This window comes from Zonotrichia leucophrys, chromosome 1 (assembly GCF_028769735.1).
Source record: "Zonotrichia leucophrys gambelii isolate GWCS_2022_RI chromosome 1, RI_Zleu_2.0, whole genome shotgun sequence".
NCBI classification, from domain to species: Eukaryota; Metazoa; Chordata; class Aves; order Passeriformes; family Passerellidae; genus Zonotrichia; species Zonotrichia leucophrys.
In genome coordinates, this window is record NC_088169.1 from 62,168,385 (window position 1) to 62,193,977 (window position 25,593).

General features: G+C 39.7%; 1 protein-coding gene across 3 annotated transcripts in view; it reads right to left on the reverse strand.

The window, feature by feature from the left end:
• Positions 1-5,301: 5,301 nt before the first annotated feature.
• Positions 5,302-25,593, reverse strand: part of ZC3H13 (zinc finger CCCH-type containing 13) — a 45,353-nt gene continuing 25,061 nt past the window's right edge. For 2 of the 3 annotated variants that reach the window (XM_064714593.1, XM_064714583.1), the window contains exons 10-20: positions 23,473-23,783; positions 21,997-22,461; positions 20,828-21,010; positions 17,209-17,752; positions 16,438-16,541; positions 14,973-15,995; positions 13,597-14,106; positions 10,450-10,605; positions 9,643-9,843; positions 6,377-6,540; positions 5,302-5,795 (exon numbers count right to left, since the gene is read on the reverse strand). In XM_064714593.1, the coding sequence (XP_064570663.1) occupies positions 5,625-5,795; positions 6,377-6,540; positions 9,643-9,843; positions 10,450-10,605; positions 13,597-14,106; positions 14,973-15,995; positions 16,438-16,541; positions 17,209-17,752; positions 20,828-21,010; positions 21,997-22,461; positions 23,473-23,783 (3,832 nt within the window). In that variant the 3' untranslated portion in view covers positions 5,302-5,624. The remainder of the gene's footprint in view (positions 5,796-6,376; positions 6,541-9,642; positions 9,844-10,449; positions 10,606-13,596; positions 14,107-14,972; positions 15,996-16,437; positions 16,542-17,208; positions 17,753-20,827; positions 21,011-21,996; positions 22,462-23,472; positions 23,784-25,593) is intronic. The other variant, XM_064714598.1, reaches the window with a different exon arrangement.

Genomic DNA, 25,593 nt, shown 5'->3' on the forward strand with positions numbered 1-25,593 from the left:
CTCAAATATGAAAACTGAAACCTGGGCTGGAAACTACAACCTACGCCACTCAAATTCACTCAAATATGCCCCATTTCTGTTACTCCCTTCCTCAAGTACTTTCCAGGCAGTGCCCCGAGCACTCCTCATACCCACAATATATCCAAACAATGAATTGAATCATTGAGTCAATGAGAAGAACATTTTCCATTCCACTCAAAGCTGAGAGCTTTCTTAAAATCCTCACCCAAAATCCTTTGCTTCAGTCTTCCCGTGGTTAGGATCTGCATGCTTGCAGCTATCACAGCCCTTTCACAAATGAATATACACTTAAAATCTGGCAGCACATCACTCTGTGCCTCAGCAGTTTGTACTCACATGTATTCTGACACTTCAATTTTTATAGGTAGTACCTCACCTCCATCACCAATGAAAGAAAGCAAGCCTGTGGTAGATGCACCCCCAGCAGTGAAAACTGACATTAGGAAATTGAGCTTTTCCAGGTGTTTATCTTCCCCTTTTCATCAACTGATCCCTGCTGACAGGGCAGAGGCAATAATACTGCTGTTCAGTACAAAACCAGTCTTCTTCCATAAAACTCTGGGCATTTGTTTTAGTACTTGTCTCTCCCACATGATTGGTCTCCTTTATAGAGTTTGATTGGACCAATTTTCAAATTTTATGGGGACTAGTTGTTGAAGAAACTCCTCACATTTTGACGTTTGGTCACATTGCTTTACTTTGGAGTTTAGGGCTTTGCTTAGAGCTTTTTATAATTATTTTAACAATTCATTTGCCATTCTCAATTGCATCCAAATCCAAATTGCATCCAAAAACACCTTGGACATCCACACTGCCCACAATCCCTTATTCACTTTATAATGTGTGCAGCGAGACCAAGCATTTGGTACTATAACTTTGGGCCTCCAATTGGCATTAAAACAAAGACTTGCACAGTAAAAACAGCTGCTTTGTAAAAGGACCCTTTGAAAAACAGACTTTGAGTGCTACTGCAAAACAAGAGGTTCCTGAACTCTTTTAGCTGGTAGCAAATTTGGAATTGAACACACAGACTGTGTCCAGCTCCACTCAGCCTGTTGAAGGGCATCCCTACAGGAGAATACAACTGTGTCAAGGCAATTCAAATAAAAGCCTTAATCTAGCAAAACTGTTTAAACTCTGCCTTTTGAGTACACTGTGCAGATGGCCCACTGTCAAAATCCCTATCGCCCTTCACTAGTTGAAGCAGCAATAGCCCTAAAGTACTGTTTGGGATAATGAATGTGACACTGCCCCAAGATACAGGTCACAGTCCCATTTGTGTCTCGAGGCTCTAAAAATCTGCTCTGCCTTTGAATCCTTTCTGGCTGCAGGAGCTGGGCCCAGCATTTCACTGGGACAAAAGCCTGGCTCATGCACCAGCACAGGCACAGCTCGTTGTTCTGCAGCACCACGTGCCAGTGGCACCTCAGGGATGCTTAAAACTAATTTATCATCCAACTAGGCACAGCATGGGCTTAGCAGCAGAGAGGGCAGACGTCTCTAATCTGGTTCAGGGACTGCTTTAAAGTCGCTGCCACAGCTTAAAAGAAGGAACTGAGTAGGGAGAGATGTTTCTCCATGTTTTCAGACTTGAAGCCAGAGCACAAAGGGGCACCCGAGGCACACATTTAGCCCCACCGCCGGATACATTACAGGCTCTTGTATCCTCCTGAAGCTTTGCAAAATGTGAAATGGACTAAAATTCTTCCACCCATTCTTTTTCCACACAAAATCAAGCTAGGAGAGAAACGGGAAGAAGGAAAAGATGCAAGAAGACCTGTCACAGAAATGAAGATCAACACCGGGAAGGTGTGGAGGGTCCAAAGATGGGAGGTCCTAAAGCAAGGTCTGCAGTTCACACAAATTTCATGCCCTTTTCTGAAACTGGGATGTGGGAAATTCTCTTTTTCTTAAAGCTATTGTAAAACGATCTAATGACAGTTTCTAACTTACATTCCCTGCAAACTAAACATTACTTTTAGTTAAAATGATGGAGACCAAAATACTCATACACAGGAACTTCACACTTAATGGGCTCTACCTGTACAGTAATTCCTGCCAGGTGAAGGGAAATGCTTGAAAAAAATCTTAGTGCTTCCCATAGGAACACACATTTTCTCCCTGTAGTACTGTAACATACTTTTTCAGTTACAAGTGCTGCAAATTGAATAAAAGTGAAGGTGTGTAAGAGGCAATTTCAGCACTGCTCTTTGTATAATCCCAAAAAATGATGGTACAGGTCAGCACTGAATTTGATGGGACCCTATCACTTCAGGACATACTCATAGTAGCCCATCAGACCTACTTTATTTTGCATTTTCTAGGGTAATGTGAAATATTCTTCTCCAAACTAAGTGCATATATACACCTTGACTGTTTTACAGGAAGATGGTTTAAAGCACAGTGTAATTAAATGCCACACCATTGATGTATTTTGTGTACTGCAGTCTTAGATAAGGCTGTTTCTAGCTATCAAATATTTTTATGTCTTTTAGAGACAGAGGTTAAAATAGGCTTTAACATAATTGGTAGCAATGATCTGATACTTTCAGCTTAAAGGCAGCATTACTATAGCTATAAAACAGGTGAGAACATCTAAATGCTGAATAGAATTGGTTTGTTAACTCTTGCTCAGGTGCTACAGCGTTGAAGACACGTTATTTTTTATAAGCATATATAAAATCATCAATGACATCACAAATAATAGTTAGCAAGCTGAGAATGTCCAGCAAGTGAAAATCATAAAATTAAGTTTGGCCCGAATCACTTAATTTAGTAAGAGTTTAAAAAAAATAAGGCAGAGATTTCTCACATTATTTATATTTGATATGAATACTATACACTGCTGTGTGGGCACTCAAAAAAATAGAACTAAAAACAGAACTAGGAATTTCCTCATGTCTCATTCAACAATTCTTTAAATGTAGTGGAAGAACATTCAGGCACTGGGTGTTACAGAAAGCATGGCAGTAAGAAATCTCTGTACTTGAATTGCATTGCTGTTCATAGTCAGGCCTTTGCCTGAAGCCAATACAACTGTCAGCAATCACAACAGATGTGAGACAGACCTGCTGTTAGCACACTCAACATCCCACCACAGTGTGCTGGTTCCAAGTGGAGAAAAAGGATAAGAAACTGATATAAACTTGTCAAAAAATTTAGTGGTTCATAACTCATTTTCAACCTGTGTGAGAACAACAAAAGCAAGTTGCTCTGCAGCAATCCAGTATCAAGGTATAGCTATGGATTTTTTTTTTTTTTTGGATTCTCTATGAGCAGAATTCAAAGCAACAGTTCAAGTTTATTGCCAGGAAAAGTATAGAGGTGTACACAGAGACTTAGTCTGAGGTTTTAGAAGTCTTGGTTTCATATGGAGGACAACACAGACTGCCTAAAGATACCTTACTGGTAGGATCCAAAGATCCCTCACCCCTTTCGTAATAAAACAATTCTTACAAAACTGAGCCCAGGCTTGACAAGTCCCTAACATGCCTCTGAAATCTTAATAACCAGCAAAAACATAATTGATCACTGCCTCTACAGCTAACATACAAAACCTCCTGAAACTCAGCAACTGTGAAACACCCTCAGGCTGCTGCATGGGATTGATCTGCCCTGATAATTAACAGAATATAAAAATCATCACAGAATGTCCTGAGTTGGAAGGAACCTACAGGAATCATCCAAGTCAGACTCCTAGCCCTGCAGAAAACACCCTAGGAATCACACCATATGCCTGAAAGCCTTGTCCAAATGCTTCTTGTCAGGCTGGTGCTGTGACCACTTCCCTGGAGAGCTGTTCCAGTGCCCAACCACCCTCTGGGTGAGGAATATTTTTCTGACATCCAACCTAAACCTCCCATCTCAGCTTCATGCTGATTCCTCTGGTTCTGTCACTGGCCACCAGAGAGAAGAGATCAGTGCCTGCCCCTCCTCTTCCCCTTCTGAGGATGCTGAAAACCACAAGGTCCCTGCTCTCCTCCAGGCTGAATGGACAAAGTGACCTCAGCTGCTCCTCCTATGGGATCCCCTCAGGGCCCTTCACTTTCCTAACTGTCCTCATTTCAGACACTCTTTAATGTCTTAATATTGTGGCACCCAAAACTGCCCCCAGCACTCGAGGTGAGGCCGCCCCAGCTCAGAGCAGAGAGGGACAATCCCCTCCCTTGCCCAGCTGGTGATGCTGTACCTGATGTACCCCAGGACAGGGTTGGCTGCCAGGGCACTCCTGACCTGCCATCAACCAGGGCCCCCAGGACCCTATCCATGGGGCTCCTTTCCAGCCTCTCATTCCCCAGTCTGTCTGTACTTCCAGGGCTGTCCCATCCCAGGTGCAGAATCCGGCACTTGCTCCTGTTGAACTTCACATGGGTGGTGACTGCCCATCTCTAATTTATCCAGGTCTCTCTTCAGGGCCCCTCTGCCTTCCAGGGAATCAAGAGTTCCTCCCAACTTAGTATCACTGGGAAGCTTAGTTAGCCCTTAATGAAGATGTTGAAGAGCACAGGGCTGAGGATGGAGCCCTGTGGAGCCCCACTAGTGACAGAGCCCACTCTGTCACCCCATTCACTATAACCCTGAGTGCCTGATCCATGAGCCAGCTGCTCACCTATCGCATGATGTGCTTATCTAGCTGTGTCCTGGAGATCCCTTTTGTCCAGAACGGTATTTGAGAGACTACCAAAAACTTTACTGAAATCCAAGCAGATTACATCAACTGGCTTTCCTTGACCAACCAAGTAGGGTTACCTTATGGTAAAAGGAAATCAGGTTTGAAAAGCAATTTCCACACAAAGCCCTGCTGGCTGTGACCAATGACTGCGCTCCTCTTCAGATGTTTTTCAATATGCACCAGTCAGTCCTTTTGAAAGCAGGCAGCATTTCCAAAATGCAGTTAGTCTCGTAAGTACAGACACCTAAAACTGGTCATAAATAATTTCTGCAAGCTCTTTTTTTGCTTGCCTTTGTTTTTTTTTTATGGTTTAGTTTATTTTTTTTAACTTTCTCTTTAATCAACAAAAAAGGAGCCTTAACTGACTGGACTAGGTTTTTGTGTCCAGAAGGAATTAAAAGAAATTTCCTTTACATTAAAAACCTACGTTAAAGATGGAAAAGAGCTAGAGTTTGATCCAAATCCACACCAGAGGCTACTATAAGAAAGAGGATTTGGAAAAAAGAAGGCAAAGAGACTCACAGCTATTTAACAAATTTCAGAAGTGGACTGAGGGACCAAGGTGGTGGTGTAAATACCCATTCATAATAAGGAAAAAGAGACACCGACAGTTTTTCTCAGTTTAATATCATTTGATGTTATAAACTGCTAAACCCAGACATCTTCACATTATTACACTTGATGCACCATAAAACAGGTTTATGTTACAGTGTAAGGTTCAATAATACAAAAATTGCAAAGACCTCCACACAGAAGTCTCAATTTTTCACTCCTATTCACATCTAATACCAATACTCTTAACTGTGTACAAATGGAATATTTCCTTTCATCTTCTAGAGCCGCTTTACAACCACCAGTTCTAAACAGCAACACCAACACTGGTAGCGAGAAATCAACTCAAAATCAAGGAAGCGCCACTGCAGCCATTTTCTCAAGTCACACATACTTCCTGCTGGAGAGCTGGCTGTGGAATTTTGCTGTCCTCTGTCTTTTCCTGCCCAGGAACCTGGCACACAGTCTTTCGTTTGAATAACCGTAGACTCAACCGTAACAAGTCGCTGTCCATTGCTCCAGAATTTGTGTAAGTTTGTTTTGTTGCACCCTGGTGAAATTGGAAATGGAATTTTAAAAAAGGAAGATCTGAAAACAATGTCTTTTAATGTGCAAGCTGGGAAATTAACCTCAAGTACTCTCAATAATTACAGGTTTAATCATACTAATCGTACCACTAGAAAAGACCTGGAGAATTAATGATTTTTCTACCAGCATACAAAATCATACAACCCACTGCAGAAGTTTTAATTTTAACTTGGATTCTTACAATTCTTATAAAAGCACACGGAATCTTAAGCAAGAAAGTCATTCAACAGTTACCTTTGAAATAATATTTTACCTAATTATTTTTATTATGTACAATCTAAATAGAGAAAATGTATCTCCAGAATTTAAACACCAAAATGATAAGAAACAGGAACTAGCTCTAGTCTCAAATTTAAATTAAGCTCTCATTTTACATAAAAAATAAACACCTTGCAACCTCTCTAAATAAAAGTCAGTTTATTATTTAAACGACTAGATCTCCTTCAGAACAGCAAACACAAAAATTATCTCTCAGAGAAAAGCTCTGCTTAGGGGCATCTGTGTTCCCACACTTTGCCCCAGCACTGTGAGCAGACCACTTGCCTTTTCATTCTTCATGAGCTGCTTCCGAATGGCAGAATCCCTGCGGAAGCAGAGCGCTTTGCAGCACGGACCCAGATTGCTGAGAAGACCTGCTCTCTCTTCTTTCCGCCGAAGTGCAGCCATGTTCAGTGCTCCCAGTTCGTGCTCAAAAAGGTTTTCTGCATCTAGAAAGAATTGAGATTTGCAGAGATTACTGTACACATGGTATTTTTGAACAGCACCATACAATCTCATGAATTTTCTTAACGTTTTTACTATTTGTATTTCTGCCTTCTAAACAATATCAAGGTTTGGTAAAAAAAAGTATTTGAGTTTATAAAATAACACTAATAAATCCTTCACCATGGAAAACGAAGGATGGATACCCTTGTATTTAGTTGCAGCACTGGAAAGCAATATTGAGACAGCAATCACTGGGAAGCCTAAAAGTCAAGTGACAGCTTTGGACAGAAGACGGGATATGATTTATGGTCAGACATATGATGGACAAAAGGTGTTTGCTTACCACTTGCATTAATCATAAAGTAGCCCAAGTTTCACTTTGCAAGACATCAGGTAACTGTGCTAGTGTCAACACTGTTTTTGTATGGCTATGCAGAAGTGAAACACAACTATCTAGAATAATTTTTTCATTTGTGGTGGATGAACCTGGAGAACAAGTCAGCAGCTGCCAATGGACTACCCCTTCCTACTGGCTCACTTAAAGCATTTAACAGAACTCAAGGTTACAGGACCAGTCCTTCAACACATTAACCAGAAGAAACAATGTGAAGAAAGAACACTTTTTAGAAAGAACACATTTTAGAAAGAACACTTTTTAGAAAAGATGGCTGTGAGGTGAATCTTGCCCTGCAACAAGTCTGTTTCTATGAAATGCAAAGACTAGGGCTAGACCAGAGCTCCTTGATTTATAGCCCTTTTACAATAAATAGGAAGACTGTCATGTAATAGACAAAAAGCTGGAAAGAGACATGGCTGAGTCCAATCTAGCTGCCTCTATATAGTAAAGCTGGGTGTTCAGCAGAGAATTTAACACCTCACCCAATATGTGAAGAACCCTGGGGAAAATACAGCAAAGCAAAAAAAAAAAAAAAAAAGGCAAAAGCAAAGACTGTTTCAGCAGCTTGGCAGTATGAACACAGAAGAGGGCAAAGATGCATTTTTTAAACCTCTCAGAACATGGATGAAACTCAGTAGTTTTTAAACAAGGTGAAAAGAAACAAGAAAGTTACATGAAATGAAGGGCAGGTTAAAGAGAACTGCTCTGAAGTCAAAGACAACCTCAATGGACAATCAAAAATTGGAAATAAATGACAAGACACAAAAAGGCCACTTCAAAGGTAACATGGACAGCTTGCAGAGTCTTCTCAGATGCCAGATGCTTGCTGAGCATATCTTGCAAGTAAGCGTGCCCATATCCTTAGAGGAACAATTGCATATAATAGACGGCAAGTCAACTAAGAATCTCAATACCATCACATCACATACTACAGATTTTTGGTTCCAAAGAAAAAATAATTTTAAAAGCACACCCTGAAACAAGATATCATTTCCCTACTTTCTGCATTTAATAGTATTACCAGAAATATGTCAATTTATTCCTCAACAAGAACAAAGATGGGAACATCAACCTCAGGAATAAGACAGGGAGACAAACTATACAACCACGAAGTCCAGAGTGAAAATGCTACATTTGTACTGTTACACACACTGAGCACACCTAGCCCAGATTCATTCGGTTTTCAGGGCACTGTATTTGTGCCTTTCTTTAGACTACATGTGCTGGGGCTGTGTAGTAATCTCTACACAGAGAACATTCACCTGGCAGATTGCAGAGAAAGTGCATACACTTGAAAGTCTAGTGGCAGTGTAGAACTCTGATGTGTGAGACTGCACACACACACCACAGGGAAATCAAGAGAGGCACTTCAAATCCCCCATCCTCTCCAGAGCAAAGTTCTGCTGAATCCAAGTATACTTAAGACAGTCCAAAGGCAGTGCTGGAGAGCCTCCTATCATCACCAAGGACTTTATTTCTAGGGAAGCATGCAAAGATTGGTGAGATTAGTTCAGGAATCCTTTCAAACAGCCAGGTGGAGTGATACTGCAGTGCAGTTGCTGTTGCAAGGAATCCCTGGTAAGAACTGTTGAAGAATACAGTGAAGTTAAAGCTCAGAGGGAGAGAGACACAGTTCATACCTTGACTATATCAGTTTGTATGCTCAGAAAGACTCAGTATTTTATTTAATTAAAAAAAAAAAGTAGCAGCAGGTGTAATAGCTCACAATTCACACAGTTAAATAATTTAAATGGCTCAAGATGGAGATTAGCACAGGTAGAAGTTTTGGATATTTCCTCCCCCACTACTTATCTGAAACTGTGAGGTTCTCAGAACAAGACAACTGCATAAAGAATAATGTAAAGTGAAAGGCATTGTTTCAAATTAAAATCTAGAATTTACCGAGTTAAAAAAAACATGAGCTCCACAAATACTATTATTTTTAAGCCACAATTTTCTAACATTTAGATCCTGTAATCATTTGCATAGAGGTCTTAGAAAAAACAAATGTTTCATAGTCCCAAAAGAACCATTCTACCATGGAAGTTGTTGCAAGCAGCTCAACTAGTTCCTGAGATGTGAAAGAGAAAAATTAGTATTCCTTCTTATGGAAAAGCCCTGCTAACACTTAGAACTGTAGTAAACAGCAATAGTACAATTGACGCCTATGGCATTTGTCATGCCTGTCTTATAACATACACTTTGTTCAAATTCCAAACCTGTAAATTATTATATTTCCCACTTTTAGTAGAGGTATAATATACATATTTAACTCAGCACTTTCATTCTGATCCAAATCCCCTATCTATGAATTCTAGAAAGGATCCTTAGAATGAAAATAAGAAATTTTGCTTCTTTTTTGAAATACTACTACTACGTAATAATACAGTTCACTGGAAAAGATATTTAGCTCTCTAAGAAATGCTAATACATTTTAGGCTAGGAAAGCATGAATGGTCTCACAAAACAAATATTCCACTAACATAAAATCAGTTTTGTTCTGTTTATTAGTCTAGACTTCCTCACCATTGCTGAAATCAAAACACTAATCTGACTAACATGCTGCTGGATCACAATTCCGTAATTTTCACACAATACTCATTATAAACTTTCTGTGGTCTTTGAAACCTAAAGTAATGAACCAATGTACATTTTGTAAGGACTTTTTCACTACACAAAAAGACAGTTTAATTCCCGCAGAATTTACCTTTAGGTTTTTCCAACACTCTCTGGCATGTCTCTTTTATTTTGGTGAAGAGCTCTGGTCCTGCCAATCGCTTGGAAATGCCAACTCTCAACATAACAGCACCTGGTGTGAATTTTAAGAGCGCAGCCCCAGGCTCACGTGGTTCTTTTGGCTGCTTTGGCATAAGACTGGACCAGTCTACATCTATAACATCCACTGGATCTGCAAAAACATTGACAGAGAATGAGTTATCACATCACCACCCCTTACTACAGCTGATGAATTCACATGCTGTGCACACAGCTGTCTCCTGAAAGCAATATATATTAGACGAACTTTGTTCTGCAGACCTCTTGGACCTTTCATGTAAGAATGTCAAAACTCACTTGGATGGGTGGAAAATGGCAGAAATACAAAAAGAAATAGAAATAAAAAGCTATATGGATTAAAAAACTCAACCCATGCCTAATATTCTGTTTTATTTTCATTAAAATTCTTTTGTGAAAGGTTGCTCAGATCCTGCTTAGCCAGCAGGTTTGGAGATATTACTTATGCATTCAGAAAAGTCACAGTACAACTGAACATGCTAAGATGGATTCAAATTAAATGCTCAGAAAGGTAGTTCACAGAGCCCAGATTACCCAATTGAATTTAGGACAATTAAGCAATTCCATTCTTCCCAATGCACTTGGAAAGCATTCAAGCACAGACAGAATCTGCTCACAGACTGCACTCCTAATTCAGAAATACTGTCAACATCACAACAGCATTATGTGCACATGGATCTAATCTTTATATTCAAATAATCACAAAAGGGGGTTGATATACTTTTACCAGGCATCTTCTCATCCTCCTGTTGATCCTCACGCTTTTCAGCATCACCTGCCAGAATTTCATCCAGTTCATCGTCACTGATAGGCTCGTATTCTCCAGCACCAGACCCCAGTGACTGCACATCATTAGTCTTTGCCTCATCCTCTCCTCCTACAGAGACAGATACATATACTGTAGCTTTAAAGCAATCATATTTGTTTCCTAAACGTGCTGTACACTGCCTGAAGACAAAAAGGCTTAGCAAAATTAACTGTTAGCTTTTAAGAACAAGTATATTCAACATAAAAACTGGTATTAACCCAGAGAAACAGTGAAGTTATACCTCCCATACACAATGTAGCAGTTTGAATTTTACATATACTGGTCAATTTTTTGGTGCAGTATTAGTCAAACTACTCAGAGAAGGCCATTTTCACAACATACATGTTGATGATGTGATATCTGACATGAAGTTTGCAATAATAAATAGTTTATAAAAAATTAAGTTACTGCCACAAAGTCTTCCAGATGCTTTAGCATATTAATCTAAAATCAGGATTCAGTCCAAAGGCCCTAAAATAAGTAACAAAACTCCAAAATACAAAAGGTAACAGGTATCCTGAATGAAACAATATGTACAGAATTTTAGATTCTTTGTAGCAGTCACAAGAAGAGCTTTTAGAAAGCCACATCAAACTTCTTTTAGTTGTTACCCTCCTTTCCATCCACATACTATCTGCACACACAAATACATGCGTTTAATGTAGAAACAATCCTTAGGACCTGTGAACACAAGACACTCAAACACTGAATTCTGCAGTTCACAAAAGGAACATCCTCTCACCTTCAAGACTGAAAGATCTGACTCAAGCACTTAAAAATTCCATTGCTCCAAACTCAGGCTTTATTATGGTTCTCCACCATGGGTACTAACAATGAGCTGTGCCACACAAACTGCACAGAACTGACAGGGATCCTCCTCTGTGAATGACTATTCTGATACCTTCCAGCTCCCTCAGCCAGAGTGAAACTGCTTCCAGTTTAAGTTTCCCACCTGCTCTTTGGGGTTCTTTCTGGCTTGCTTTTGTGAGGGAAGAAAAAGTAGTAACCTCAACTAACCTAAAAATCAGCAAGGAAAAAGCAAGTAAAAGACAAACCAGTAGAGCATAAACAAACTACTCAGACCATCTGGCAATGCTTTGGAGGAAGCATATAGCATCTTAGGTATTATTTAAGCCCACTCCTAAAGCAAACACATTAAGTTCAAAACATTAAGATAATTTAGTAATATGCTGACATATTTTGTTAAGACAATATACAACAGTAATTTGCCCAAGTAAATACCACATACCTTCCTAACACCAGCCCATCTAACAGTTTTCTAACAAGTTTTTCCTTTTTAGAAAGGAGAATAAGGTGATCCACACTAGATTTCATTTTGTGTCTTATAACTTTAAATTTTCACTGCCTGTAAGATCCATCTGCTGCATCTGCTGCAGATACACTAGTTCACCAGTACTATGTGCCTGGACCCATTAAAAATTTACTGTATTAAGAAATTTAAAATAATACAATTCATAGTTCTCAATGAGTAATTTTTAAAAATTATTTTGTATTTTGAATTTCAAGTAAAAATTTGATAAATTCTAGACTACCTTTTACAACTTATGTGCAAGTGTACTTTCATATTAATTCTGCATTAAAAGCTCAACTGAATGGAGCAATGTAAAGAGGAGTTACAAAGTAATGAAGATAATGAAGTATACTAAACCTTAGAAAATCATAAGCATGCTATATAAAATGTTTTAATAAAATGGAATGCCATCTAATATTTTACAAAATACATTTTCCTAAAAAAAAAAAAGAAATCCTAAATATACCATAACACCCTACAGATGATAACCTGCAGAGAACTTAGAACATAACCTTTGAAAAACAGACAGAAGCATACATAACAAAACTGAAAGGCTACACCTAAGAACACATTTAACAAGCACAGCCTATATGGTTATAGATGCCCCCTTGGAAACAGGTCATGCACCCAAGAATGGCCTTTCATCACCTCGTTTCTCAAGTTACATGGTACCCTCAGATTTATCACACCATGCTTTTCCTCTAGTTTAGAAACAGTTAATTCTATCTATTGTAGCAAAATCAGGCTTTTCCAGTCTCATTTCAAATACTATCTTTGTCAAGTGCTTCCACTCCACAGATAATCTCCTTAAATGAAACTTTCCCAACAGGCTCTCTCACCTCTAAAGACCACTTTGTGAGTAATCAGGTACAAGACCTAAGTACTAAATATTCCTCACCATGCTCTTGAGACAGCATTTGATTTAACTGCCCAACTCAACAATGAACACTACAGGTAATTCTTACTAAGAACGACAAACACAATGAGCGTAACCATAACATACGCCAGTTACTCTGGATTTAGACTCTTTCTTTTATGTTGTTCATGTAAAAGCACTTCCCAACTCCCTATTCTTGCAAAGCTCAAGCTTCTAATCCATGTAACAAACTGCTAGGAATTTGTCAGTGTTTGCCCCTTTCTAAGCACACTTACCCCAGTATCATTAGGGCCAGCAAAACAAAGCTGCATTTTCAGCTGACATTACTGAGATCACCTCAGATAAGGTTAGATCTGGAAAGATCTGTAAGATTACCTCAGGAAAGTTATTTTGGGACTATTGTGCCAAGCCATACATATGTTTCACCTACTAATCAGACAAACAATTCTATGATAATTGGGCTCTGGCAGAAAAAAACCCCTAAGAACAGTTCCAAGTCCACATTCTTTCTTTTTCACTCATTACCTGTCACTCCCAAAATAAGAAATAGATCTTAAAATGATATAATAAGGCAATTAAATTTTGGTGTTATCTTTTAGTAAACTGCTTACTCAGAAACACTGCATTTTTGTGAAATTAGCTTGGATAATTTATGCTTCTTTGCCTCAAGACTTCTCTAGAAATTAAGAAATAGCACTAACATAACTAACAATAAGAAAGATGCTCATCAGATTTCTCTCATTGTCCGCTTCCACAGCAGAGAAGCTGAAGCCAATAAGCTTTTCAGTAAAAAATTATTCTACTTAGCACTATGCTAAAAGAGAAAAAATAAAACACTTATTAGTCCAGGTTCTTTCCCAGAATAGCTCACCTTCTAGACTCTCTACCTTTTCGGCCTCATTTCCATCTTCAAAGCCTTGTGAAGGTCCTAAATCTTTGTCTGTTTTCTCCTTCTCTGAAGCCGCTGAGTCCCGGCAAGCACCATCAAACTCCTTTTCGTGATCTCTGTCCAGTTTTGTTTCACTGTGCTTTGTGGATTCCTTTTGAGAGGAGATGTCAAGAGTTCTCTCTCTCTCCCTTTCAGCAGGATCAGGCAGCTGCCGGTCCCTCTCTCTCTCCAGCTCCCGTCTTTTCTCCCTGTCCCTCTCTCGCTCCCTGAGCCTGTCTCGCTCCCGGCTCCTCGGCCAGTCCTTGTCCACATCTCGGTCCCAGTCCCTCTGCCTCCCCTCTCTCCTGTCCCTCTCTCGTTCCCGATCGTGGTCATGTCGATCTCGCTCCTGGAGCCTTTCCCTGCTATCAAAGGACCCAGATCTGGAATGAACCTGACGATCTGACTCAGGGGAACTTCTTCTTGAGCTGTGGCTTCTTGAATCTTGACGATCTGGATAAAAGATTATATATATAAGCATGACAATAACATATAAATTACATAAAATGTAATACCAATTTACTAGACCAAAGCATTTTAAAGATTCAGGAACGAAAATATACTTCTCAAAAGAAGCATCTTCAAATTAACAATGCTTTCACAATGCCTTAGAAGATTTAACCTTACTTAAAAACACGAAGCCACTTCCGAATTTTTATAACATGTCTTTTAAAAGCTACAAATGCCTTAGTTAACAAATGATGAATTCAGAAAAATAATTTCAGGCATGTAACCATGAGAAGATTAGAGAACCAAAACGCTTTCAGAAGAAAATGTTTTTGTATTGATGCTGTTTCAATTTTAAAATATTTTACCTGTTGTTTTTTTCACAGCAACTACACACAAAAAAGTGACTATTTTGATTTGCAATGAAGATGATTTCCATGTGCATTAAAAGTATGCCTAACAGGAACCATAAAAAATGTACCTAATTTTGCATAATTTCAGGAATTTCCATACCGAAATTAACACTAATAACGAATTTAAGAACATTATTTAGATGATAAAACTACCTCAATGTTCTGTTAGCACAAGCATTTTCTCTATGAGGTTTTTCTGTCCTACAATTTACTTTCTTCCCCAGACAGCATGAACCAAATCCAACTGAATGTTTTGGTGTAAACAAAATGGTAATCCTGCCCACTGAGAATCAGCTTTTCAAATATATTAACACTTGCAGAAATCTTAATTCATTCTAGTTTTACAGTGAAATGCAGACAGGACCTCCCTCTCCTATCACACTAATTAGAGCCATGAAGAACAATTTGGGACTTGTACGCAGAATGATAGGTCAGTGTCACTAAAATATAACTCATTACCTGAAGATGTGCTGCGACTGGGCTCCCCTCGTTTCAGCTGATCAATTCGAGACTTCCTTTCAGTGATTTCTAAGCTCTTCTTCTCCCTGTCCCTGTCCCTATCCCTGTCCCTGTCCCTAGAGCTACTGTGCAGGATCCTCTTCCGTGCAGTCTGATCGTCTCCACTGCGATGCGCTGACTCATTGGAGGGGGACCTGAGCCTGCTGGAGGCGTGGCTCCGATTGCTGCCGAGGCTGCTGCTGCGCTTCTGGTCCACAGGCTTACGGTGTGCTCCATCCTCTATAGTAACATGAGGGGCTTCCACTTTTTCTACCCTCGGCCTGTGATTTTTTCTGTGGGAATCGTCAGCGGTTCTTTCTGGAACAACAATGTCACCACGTTCAGGAACATCTTCATCTGACCAGTCACTAAATGTTGTATCTTCTCTTTTTGTGGGGGCTTCTGCCACTGCTTTCTCAGGTGGTGCTTCAACCAGTTCTTCTTTAGTTACAGGAGGGGTTCTTGGGCCTTTTTTCTTTTTATGATGTGGAACAATTTCTTCGTCAGAAACTTCAGAATCACCCTTGGATCTCTTCCGCTTTTTTTCCACATTTTTTCTTTTTTGACCTTTCTTAGGGGAAAAGACCTGGCTTTCCTCGGTTGCTGGTTCATTAGTGTACCTTTCCACCCCACTGTCATCATCTTTCTTCTTTTTTGTGGTCTTTTTCTGTATCTTAGATTTCTTCTTGCTGTCATCATGCATTCTATCAGAAGCATCTCTTTCTTCAGAAGGACGGTGTCCAAGATTTTCCTGAACCCTGGACCGGGAACCTTCTGAAGTATCTGGCTGCTCTCTTTGCTTATCTGCTGAAGAAACTCTCTCTTTAAACTCTGGTTCTTCATAGCGTCGGGAACTTTCCTTTCTGTCCGATTTTCGCTCTTCTTCTTTCCAGCGACTCTGCCGCTCCTCCGTGACATGAGAGGGGCTCAGTGACCGGGATTCCTGCGGCCGCACAACCTGGCTCAGGAGTCTGTGCTTTTCATCTGCAAAATGAGAAGGAAATGAGAAAAAGAACATCTTGTTCTAAGAAGAACATTTTTTCCTTTATTGTGTAGGAAGAACATGTGAGCATTTGCTGTCTTCTGCATGCCAAAAAAAAGTGTCCATTAAAACACATAGCCCATTCCTTCAGTTAGATTTCTTAGGTTTTTCTACTGCTGCAGCAGCAAAAGACATTTTCCAATTTGGTAAACATGCACCTTACACAGAAGATGTGGAAGTCACTATCACCTTGTAGACATAGCACATAAAAACAAAATGAAGATAAATGACAAATGAAGATGAAGAAAAATTGTAGTGCTCATAAAAATATGGAGAACAGTTACAAAACTTTCCCCATGTTTTATGTGTTTAAAATTGCAAGTTATTTTCCATAGACAGAGGATAACCTGTGTCCAGCTGCAGAGAGAGCTCACTCCCACTTACTTTTATCATCTCCACTGTTGTAGGCATCGCTATCAGGAGAATGATCACGGCGACGTTTGGGTGATTGACGGGGACTTGGACTGCTTTCGTTTCTGTGACGCTTCCTGCAAAAGGAACACCAAATTTCTTTAGGACGCTTTGAGTTTATCATCAATACAATTCCTGAAGTCTAAGCACCTCATACAGAAGACATTTAAAGATGTCATGAAGTTCTGTAGTTTCTTAAGTTGCCATTCCAAGTAACAGCTATCCATTTAAAGGAAGCACAAGACAACACTGAGGATATTTTTCACACCTTCACTGGTAGCTTTCCAGTGTTGGAAATTTGGTAGTACAAAGGGTAATGCATATTCCAAAGAAATTTAATTAACAAGGTCACAAACCCTGACCCAGATGGCTGCTATTTGAATTTCAGAGTTCATAATGTACCACAGTTTTCTACTATGTTTCCATTAGAGACTGTATTATTAAAGGCAAGACAAAGCAAGAATACATAAAAGGGAAAATTACATTGTCAGACTCAACTCTTAGCTCATGAGCAGTTCCATGATTCAGCACTAACAAAACACTCGAATAACTTCATCAGCATAGTACCAATTTGGGGGCTACCAGCATGTGCCACACAGATGCAGGGGAGACAGCCCTACACCAAGCCTATGCATAAATAGGTTGTCTTCTTCCTTAAGATACTCCCCTGTCTACTAACTTACCAAATTCAGCAGTAAAAGACTCCCTTTTTTTTTCTTTGAAGTAACATTTAGATCCACTCACTTGGATTTTCTTTCCTCGTGGACATCTCTTGAGCCTCTTTCTTCTCGAATATCTTCTCTCTTATCCCTGCGGTCTTCCCTTCCTTTTTCTTTGTCGTCCCAGTCTCTCTGGCGCTCTCTCTCTTTGTCTCTGTCTCGACCTCTCTCCCTTTCGCGCTCCCGCTCCCGATCTCTCTCTCGTTCTCGCTCCCTTTCTCGTTCCTCCCGCTCTCGCTCCCGCTCCTTCTCCCTCTCCCTCTCTCGTTCCCTTTCCCTGTCGTGGTCTCTGTCTCGGTCCCGCTCACGCTCCCTGTCTTTGTCCCGCTCTCTGTCCCTCTCCCGTTCCCGAGCACGATCTCGTTCCAACTCTCTTTCTTTCTCCCTCTCTCTTTCCCGGTCTCTTTCTCTTTCTCTCTCTCGGTCCCTCTCCCTTTCCCGCTCTCTCTCCCGGGCCCTTTCATCTCTTCTGTCATCAGACCGATCCACTCTTCGCTCCTCTCTCCTCTCATCCCGCTCGAGATCGTCACTCCGTCCTTGGTGCCGTACCGGCGAGCTTGCTCTCTGATCTGCAAACACAAGCAGGTTTGATTACCAAGTGCTGAACAGATATACACAGCTTCCCCTGCACTAATAAAAAAAGAGCCTTTCTCTTGACAATCTAGATCTTGGTTTGCATTAAATGAAAAGCAACTCCCTGCAGAAACTTGAATATTCCCTTTGGGGAGGAAGGAAGACAAAAAGCAGAACTAGTTTTGAAAGAATTTTTCAACATTTAGGAAGAGGGCTTTGCCTACTTAACCAAAAGTTGCCAAAAAATCTTTACTTTTTTACCGGATTTTTCTGAATAGCTCCAAAAGACAAATGTATGCCTCACAATGTAGCTATTACTATAGCATTACTCAGTGATTCCAAATCTGGTATAAAATCTTAAAAAGCTAGGAGGGAATGCATGCATAAGAAATGTTAAGACTTCTGTACAAAGATTTTACTTCCTAAATCTATTAGAAATCAAGTACTTTACAAGGATTCAAGCTGTTTACAACACAGAGTAAAAGTTTCTGCAAAATTAGAAATATTGGCTTGTCTCATCACAGACGAGATCCCTGCACAGAAACACACAACCAAATCTACAAGATAGGGAGAGGCAAGGATGAGATAGGGGAAGCAGAGCTGTCAGAAGTTTTAATTTGTGTTCATTGCAGAGTCTTACAGTTTAGAATCTGAGTTTCCTGTTGTTCAGACAGTGGATTAGAGTCAGAGGGAAAACTAAACATGTAGAAAATGACTGATCCAGAAGGAGAGGACTGTCCAATTGTATTCATTTGCCACAGACTTACCTATGTATTCTTCATTGTATTTTGGATATTTTTGAGCATTTCTATAAGTTTTGACTACTTCATAGCAATTTCTATGCTCACATTAGTAGTATTTGAGCCACAACAAATCAATAAAACTATTTTCCTACAACATATATAGAACACTACACAAAAGAGGGAAAAAATGGCATGAACAGAGATTGGTATTTCTCGGTCCATTACTCTGAGGCTGAGTGCACTTTGCTGTAAATTGAGACAATGTCCACTAGGCGTTAGCAGGCAGAGTTTGGACAGAACTAAATCAATAAAACGTGCATTTCCATCAGTTTAATCAATTTTCATCCTTGAGTGAATTAACAATGATTTAGTGATCCCCTGTTACCACATAAAATTAAAAGCAAAGCTGAGTGACATTTCTGCCTTTTTAAAAAGCTAAACCATCAATCCACGCAATCAGTTCTGTGAACAGGTTTCACATTTTTTAATGGGGCCTACAGCACTGTAATATGATTTACTCTGCATACCAAGTATTAGGTTTTTATAAAGAAGTTCTGTAACTCCTATTTGTTATGTCAGTTTTGGTGACAAAACATCCACATGAAAGTCTTATGTGAATCAAACACTGCAAGTGTATTACACAATTAAATGCAGCTAGTCAGCACTTCTTATGTGACTTCATTTTTTGAAGTACTGCTCCAGTGGTTGCTTGGAACACTCACATATTTGCCTTAGTTGAATAAAGACAGCTCAAATTTGCAAGCTTGCATTTAAAAATCATACTCCTTGGATATCACAGAATCAAAATATATCTCAATTTTTCTCAGAATGACAGACACTAAAACTGCAGTCTAATTAGGGAAACTGTCCTGAATTGTAAATCGGAGGACTTACTACTACAAAAAGTGATCTAAGTTTTTAAGGAAGAAGACAACAAATTTTGAATTTATGCTCTCTATTTTTCCCCCCAAAGGGAAACACAACCCATTCAAAGAAACTTCCCTCCTAGAAATTTATTTTGTTGTCATTGCTGCTTTTGTTTCTAACTTTTTTTTCTGTCGGTTTGGAGTTTTGTTTTGAGGTTTTTTTGGGTGGATGTTTGCTGTTTTTCTTAATAAATTAAAAATCTGCTAAGATATGAAGAGTACAGAATTATACTATATATATCTGTATGATTTATTTGGGCTGGAGAGGTGAAAAAGATGAAAGCCAGACTGCAAAAGCCAACCCCCAGGACATGTTCAGTCTTCAGGATTTTTCAGCTGACATGAAAAAGGAAGCCTGGAGTTTAGGTCTGTTGAAATCCTGCCTTGAAGATGAGAGAGAATCCGAAGCAGAGCCTTTCACAGGAACAAGCCACAACAGATCTGTTTCAATAGGCTAAAAAGTATCTTTTGAAGTGGCATACAAAATAGCTCTTTGAAAAACTGAAATTACAGAGCAGCTAGAATGTATCTGTCACCTGTAAATCAAAATTCAAGGCAGAAAATAACCCACTGTAATTTCATGTTTAGTCTTCACAGCTCCTCTTTCAATTTTCACACTATTTTCATTTCCCTAACTCCTCCTGTTCTCTTAATTGGTGAGCAATACAAATATATTCCAGAGTGTAAGCTGGTCCTAAGCTCCTCCAAGCCAACACCGTGCACTTTCTGGTACATAAGTCTGACATCTTGCATACTATGTCAAAATAACTCTTGCATGCTGTTTTCCTGATCATTGGTATCTGTACTGATGCTTACTTAATAATTATTGACAATAGCAAAGCACTCATCACTATTCAACTCCCCAGACAACAAATATTTGAATTAAGCATAAATTTAAACTGTCACTTACTTTGGTAGCAAGTAGTCCATAACTGTCAGTCTAGTTTAGGCCTTCCCCAAAACACACTCAAGCAATTTACAGAACAAAAGCATAATGTTTCTATACAGGCAAACAGAATCAGTAACAAAACACAATCATGAATCTAAGCTTAACATGCTTGTGAACCACGAAGTGGAGGAGGAGGCAATGGAGTTGTACAATGAGATCCCTTGAAGTTTAGTTTTTTTAATAATACTTGGATGAATAAACACAGAAGATGCCAAAACCTAGCCATAGGGCTGGAGAAAAGGTGACAGCATTCGTGCATACACTGCCAATGACTGATCTTTCAACAGAAGCTATCTTATGTCAAGGATAGGAGTAGTGTCAGTGTGTGGTGTCAGATGAGCTATTTTTGAATTGGTGTGGGGGCAGAACAAGATAGAAAAAGGAGGGAAACACACACGTTCATACGTGTACATTTGACTAGAGATGTATGAGTAAAACCAGGCATTAAAATACCTCTTTCTCTGTTGTCACGCCTATCGCGTTCACTGTGTCTTCTCTCAAAGGACGAGTCCCTTGCTTGATCGCGACTGTCATAGCGATCCCGATCAGCGTAGCTACTCCTCGATTCCCAGCTGTCATGGTAGTTCCCACTACTGCTGTGACCATCAGCCTGGGATCCTCTGGTCCCCCGACTTCCTAATGGACATGGAGCAACACAAAACATGAGCTTTCACACGTGAGGAAATCCACTGATACTTTATACCAACTGATGTACTAACATCTAATAAATTTGAATTAGCTGTTCATGGGCTGAAGATTGTAACATCAAACTCTACTTAGCCAACAACTCAAATTTCATATGTTTTAACTGTTTAAAGTTATTATTTGCAAACTGCAAAATCAAGACTTTCTGAATCCTCATGCCCTGGTCATAGTATGAGGTCTCCTGACTAGATGTATCAGTCCAAAAGCCAGTTCACAATTATTCTGAATAGGATGTAAGCTAATAGTGCAGGAAAAATAGGCAGAGAAAGCAGAGATCATTGTCCTGTAAAAACTACACATAATTTCCCCAATGAAAATGTTACAACAAGCCTGAAAAAGCAAAATAAATTATAGATTATTAAAAGTTGTTGTTTTTTATAATTATTATTATTAATGCATCAGACTTCAGAAACCATTTTAAAGAATAAAGTCACACTTTTTGGAAAGCAGATGGGGCAGGGTGGTGAAGCAGGCAGAGCTGGGTGCGTGTGAGAAATGGTTTCCAGGCACCACACACCATGCAGTTGTTTTTGAAAGAGCATAAGAAACCTACTGCCCAGTGCTCTGAGATGCACTACCACCTATGAATTTTCCACTACAGATCAGCCTCTTGTATTTGTAGCCAATGGGAAAACCTAGGGTTGCAGAAACATTAAACGGAGTGATGTAAGGGTTAGGCTTTGTTTTAAAATGGGATGGCAGAATACCAATGTTATGCCACTTTAATGAATGGAGAAGACAGAAGTGCTATAAATTTCAACAACAGTTTTAATTTAATGACAACAGAATTGAACACAGCTTTTAAAGCATGAACTATTTGGCAGTACTTGCATATCAAATATCAAACAAGGCAGTATGAATGCAAATGCTCAATCTTCAATGATAGGGACACGTGAATTTTTTAAATTACACAATACCTTTGTCAGATAATTCTGGACCTCGGCCTCGACTTCTGCCAATTCTATCACTTCTGCTCTCATTTCTGGAGTCACTTCTGGAGTCATTCCTTGTTTCAGCACGAGAGCTTTCCTCTCTGCCATGGGATCTCCCATAGCTACGCAAGTCATCCTGATACTGGTCATCCTTTTTGTGGGCATCTCGACTCTCTCTGTCCCTGTAGTCATGGGAGTCTCGCGTGGAGCGCGAGTCCCTCTGGTCACGGCTGTCCTTGGTGTCCCTGCTATAATCCCGCGTGTCTCTGGAGTCTCGAGTATCTCTGGATTCCCGCGGCTCCCGCCGATCTCTGGTGTCTCTCGTGTCCCTCCGGTCTCTTCCATCACGAGACTCTCTGTCATCCCTGTGGTCCCTGGAGGTACTCTGTTCTTGGTCATAGTCACGATCATCTCTTGTTTCTCTTTCTTTTTCTCTTTTCCCTCTTGTTTCTGTAAAACGTTCAAAGGAATGTTATATACCTGGCTTAATCTGAGCAAGCAAGTATTTAGCACACAAAGAACACTAAAGCAACGTACTCAAAATACATTTACCAAATCAAAATTAATACATAAATAGGACAAGATCATGCTGGGTTATCCATCATACGTTCAGTAAATTTTAATGATCTTATTCTGAATATCAATCTCTACAGATATTTACCCATTCAAAACACAGTAAGAATAATAAAAAAATTGTCAAACATACTAAAGAGCAAGAGCACTTCAAAAATTTTAAGGTAGGGTCGTTATTCCTCCGATCATGGATTCCTCTTATTTTCTACTCACACACAGACACACTTCAAAACATTTGTGCTATATTTAGACCACTTGTAAGGCCCCAGTGCCCTGTTGAAATCTGTTGGTTTGGGTTTGGGGGTCTGTTTTGTTTTGGGCTTTTTCTACAACGTATTTATAATATTACTGCAACAGAAAGGTAAGTTTACAGCCAGTCTAAAACACAGCTGACAAACATACTCTTTGTAATCTGTCTCTCGAGGCAAACAGCATGTTTGCTCATCTCATATTACCCAAGCAGAGGAAATGACTGTTTCTTTGCAGACACCTCACTTAATGTCAATTACAGAGACAACAGAAAGCAATCAGTGGGGACTGGATTTGGGCACCTCCCAGAAAAGAATAATAGTTACTTCGGTGTAGCCTGCTGTGAAAATCACTTTCCTACTGATATCACCACTGCATTACACACAGAACACCTACACAGATACCTTCAAGCACCTTTACAATCAGTTGAGCCTACATAAGCAGTTCTGCCAGGGGTACATTATTACACAGTACCTGCAAACAGCATCACCAGCACAGCCAGAGTAAACACAGCCAGTATTTTCTTCAACTCTTAGCCACTGGGATGGGTGCACACAATGCCACAATTTGAAAATCAAGTTTCCAAATGCAATTTGCAAACAAACAAAAACCACCCTGAAGTGCTATTTTCATTCATACCGTCCCGCCTCTCGTGGCGCCTGTCATGAGACTGTGACGTCCGATCGCGATCGTGCCTTCCCTTGTCTCTTGCAGGAGAGCGGTGTCTCGAAGGACTGCGCTTCCTCTGAGGCGGAGAGGAAGAGTGTGGGGGATAGGGGGAAGATGACCGCCTCGCAGGCGGGGAGGCTGTCCTTTGATAGGACGGAGAAGGAGTCCTTTTACGGTGTGGGGAAGGAGAATGTCTTTGAACAGAGGAGCCTGACTGTGAGGACGAGGAGTGATGTCTGGAGGATATGGGAGAATGATGCTGACCTGATGGAGAAGCAGACCTGCAAGGAAGAGTTAAAAACAGGCACGTGTAATAATTTGACTTAAAAGGTTCTTGACATACCATACAAAAAAGCAAATAAAATAATTTTGGTATTCTCTACCCTCTGACTGCTGAAAATACGTGCTGTTTCTATAAAACATCAAACTTGGCTTCCCTCCAGGATGGCAAGTATATGTTTTCAAAATAGGCTTATCTTTAAATGAATATTGTTTATTTAATGTCCAGGAAAATTTTCTCCAATCAAAATTGTATTACATAGCTACCAGAATGTAGGGGAAGGGAAGGAGGAGTCAGGAAAAAAATCAGTATCTTCTTTCCCATTCCCAAGCAAAAACCAATTTTTCTTCAATATAACATAGTTTTTTGGAGTTTATAATAAAACTACACAGATCATTTTTATGAGGTGTAACTAAGATTTTTTGTTTACAACAGCATTGAATTTTTTTTACAAAAAAGTGTCTTCTCCTTATACACTTCTAAATACCTTTTATTGTAAGGACTGATCTTTAAACAGTTCTTAGGTCCAAAAAAACCATACACATACCTACTTAAAATGTTAGCCAACATGACTATTTACACAAACATGGAAAAGTCACATCTGATAGAATAAGAAGACGTACACAAAATATTTCTAATCTTTGAAATTCTGTCACCAACAAAAGATAATTTGCACAACTATAAAAAATTTCCTCATAATATGACTAACGGGGGCAAAAACACACTTCAAGTCTTTAGGCTCAGTAGTGGTGTATTTTTTCCCTTTATCAGCACCAAAGTAACTTGCAAATATCTTTTCTCATTAAATATATACTGTCTTTAACTCCAACTCCCTTCTACTTCACAAAACTCCAGAGTTGACAAAGAGAAGAGTGGGAGTTATAAAGCCACACTGGACAACATATCTTCAAAAATCTCACTGTTCCTGAGGAAACAAGTAGCCTGCATGCCTCTAAGATGACAATTCATATGCAAATGAAACAGATATCCTGGAATTAGTAGTAAAACTTCCAAAGTAGTCAATGTAAAATTCTGTCAAGGCTAGATATGACTGACAGAATCCAAAATACTTTCATGACTTACTGTCTATAAACTAAGCTTACATTTATTTTTCCCTGTGAAATCATCATTTTGAGACTCAGAGTTACCAAGATTAGCTTGCATGGAAGGCTTTCAATGGTATGGAGACAAAATATTTCAAACAGCCTTCCCTGCTTCTAGCAGAAGGCCCATTTATCTTCCCTGCTTAACATTCCCTTGCACAACATTTGATACAAGCAGGCAGTGATGAGCAAAATACTGGATGTCATGCTTTAACCCCAGTACCACACAGCTGCTTGCTCACTCCCTTACCCACCCCCAGCAGGGTGGGGAGAAGAATGGGGAAAAAGTAAGGCCTGTGGGTTGGGATAAGAACAGTTTAAAAACTGAAATAAAGTAAAACATAACCATGATGGTAACAATAATAGCAATCAAAAGGGAGATAACAAAAAGAGAGAGAAAAAGAAGAAAACCAGGACAAATGGTGATGTACAACATATTTGCTCACCTCAACTGATGCCCAACCTGTCCCCGAGCAGCAACTGGATGCTCCTGGCTAACTCCCTTAGTGTATACACTGAACATGATGTTCCATGGTATGGAATATCTTTTTAGCCAGTTCAGGTCAGCTGTCCTGGCCATGCTCCCTCCCAGCATTTTGTGCACCTGCTCAATGGCAGGGTGTGGGAAACTGTAGTAATCATTACTAAAACATCAGTGTGTTATCAGTCTTGTTCTCATGCTAAATCCAAAACACAGCATTGCTGTAG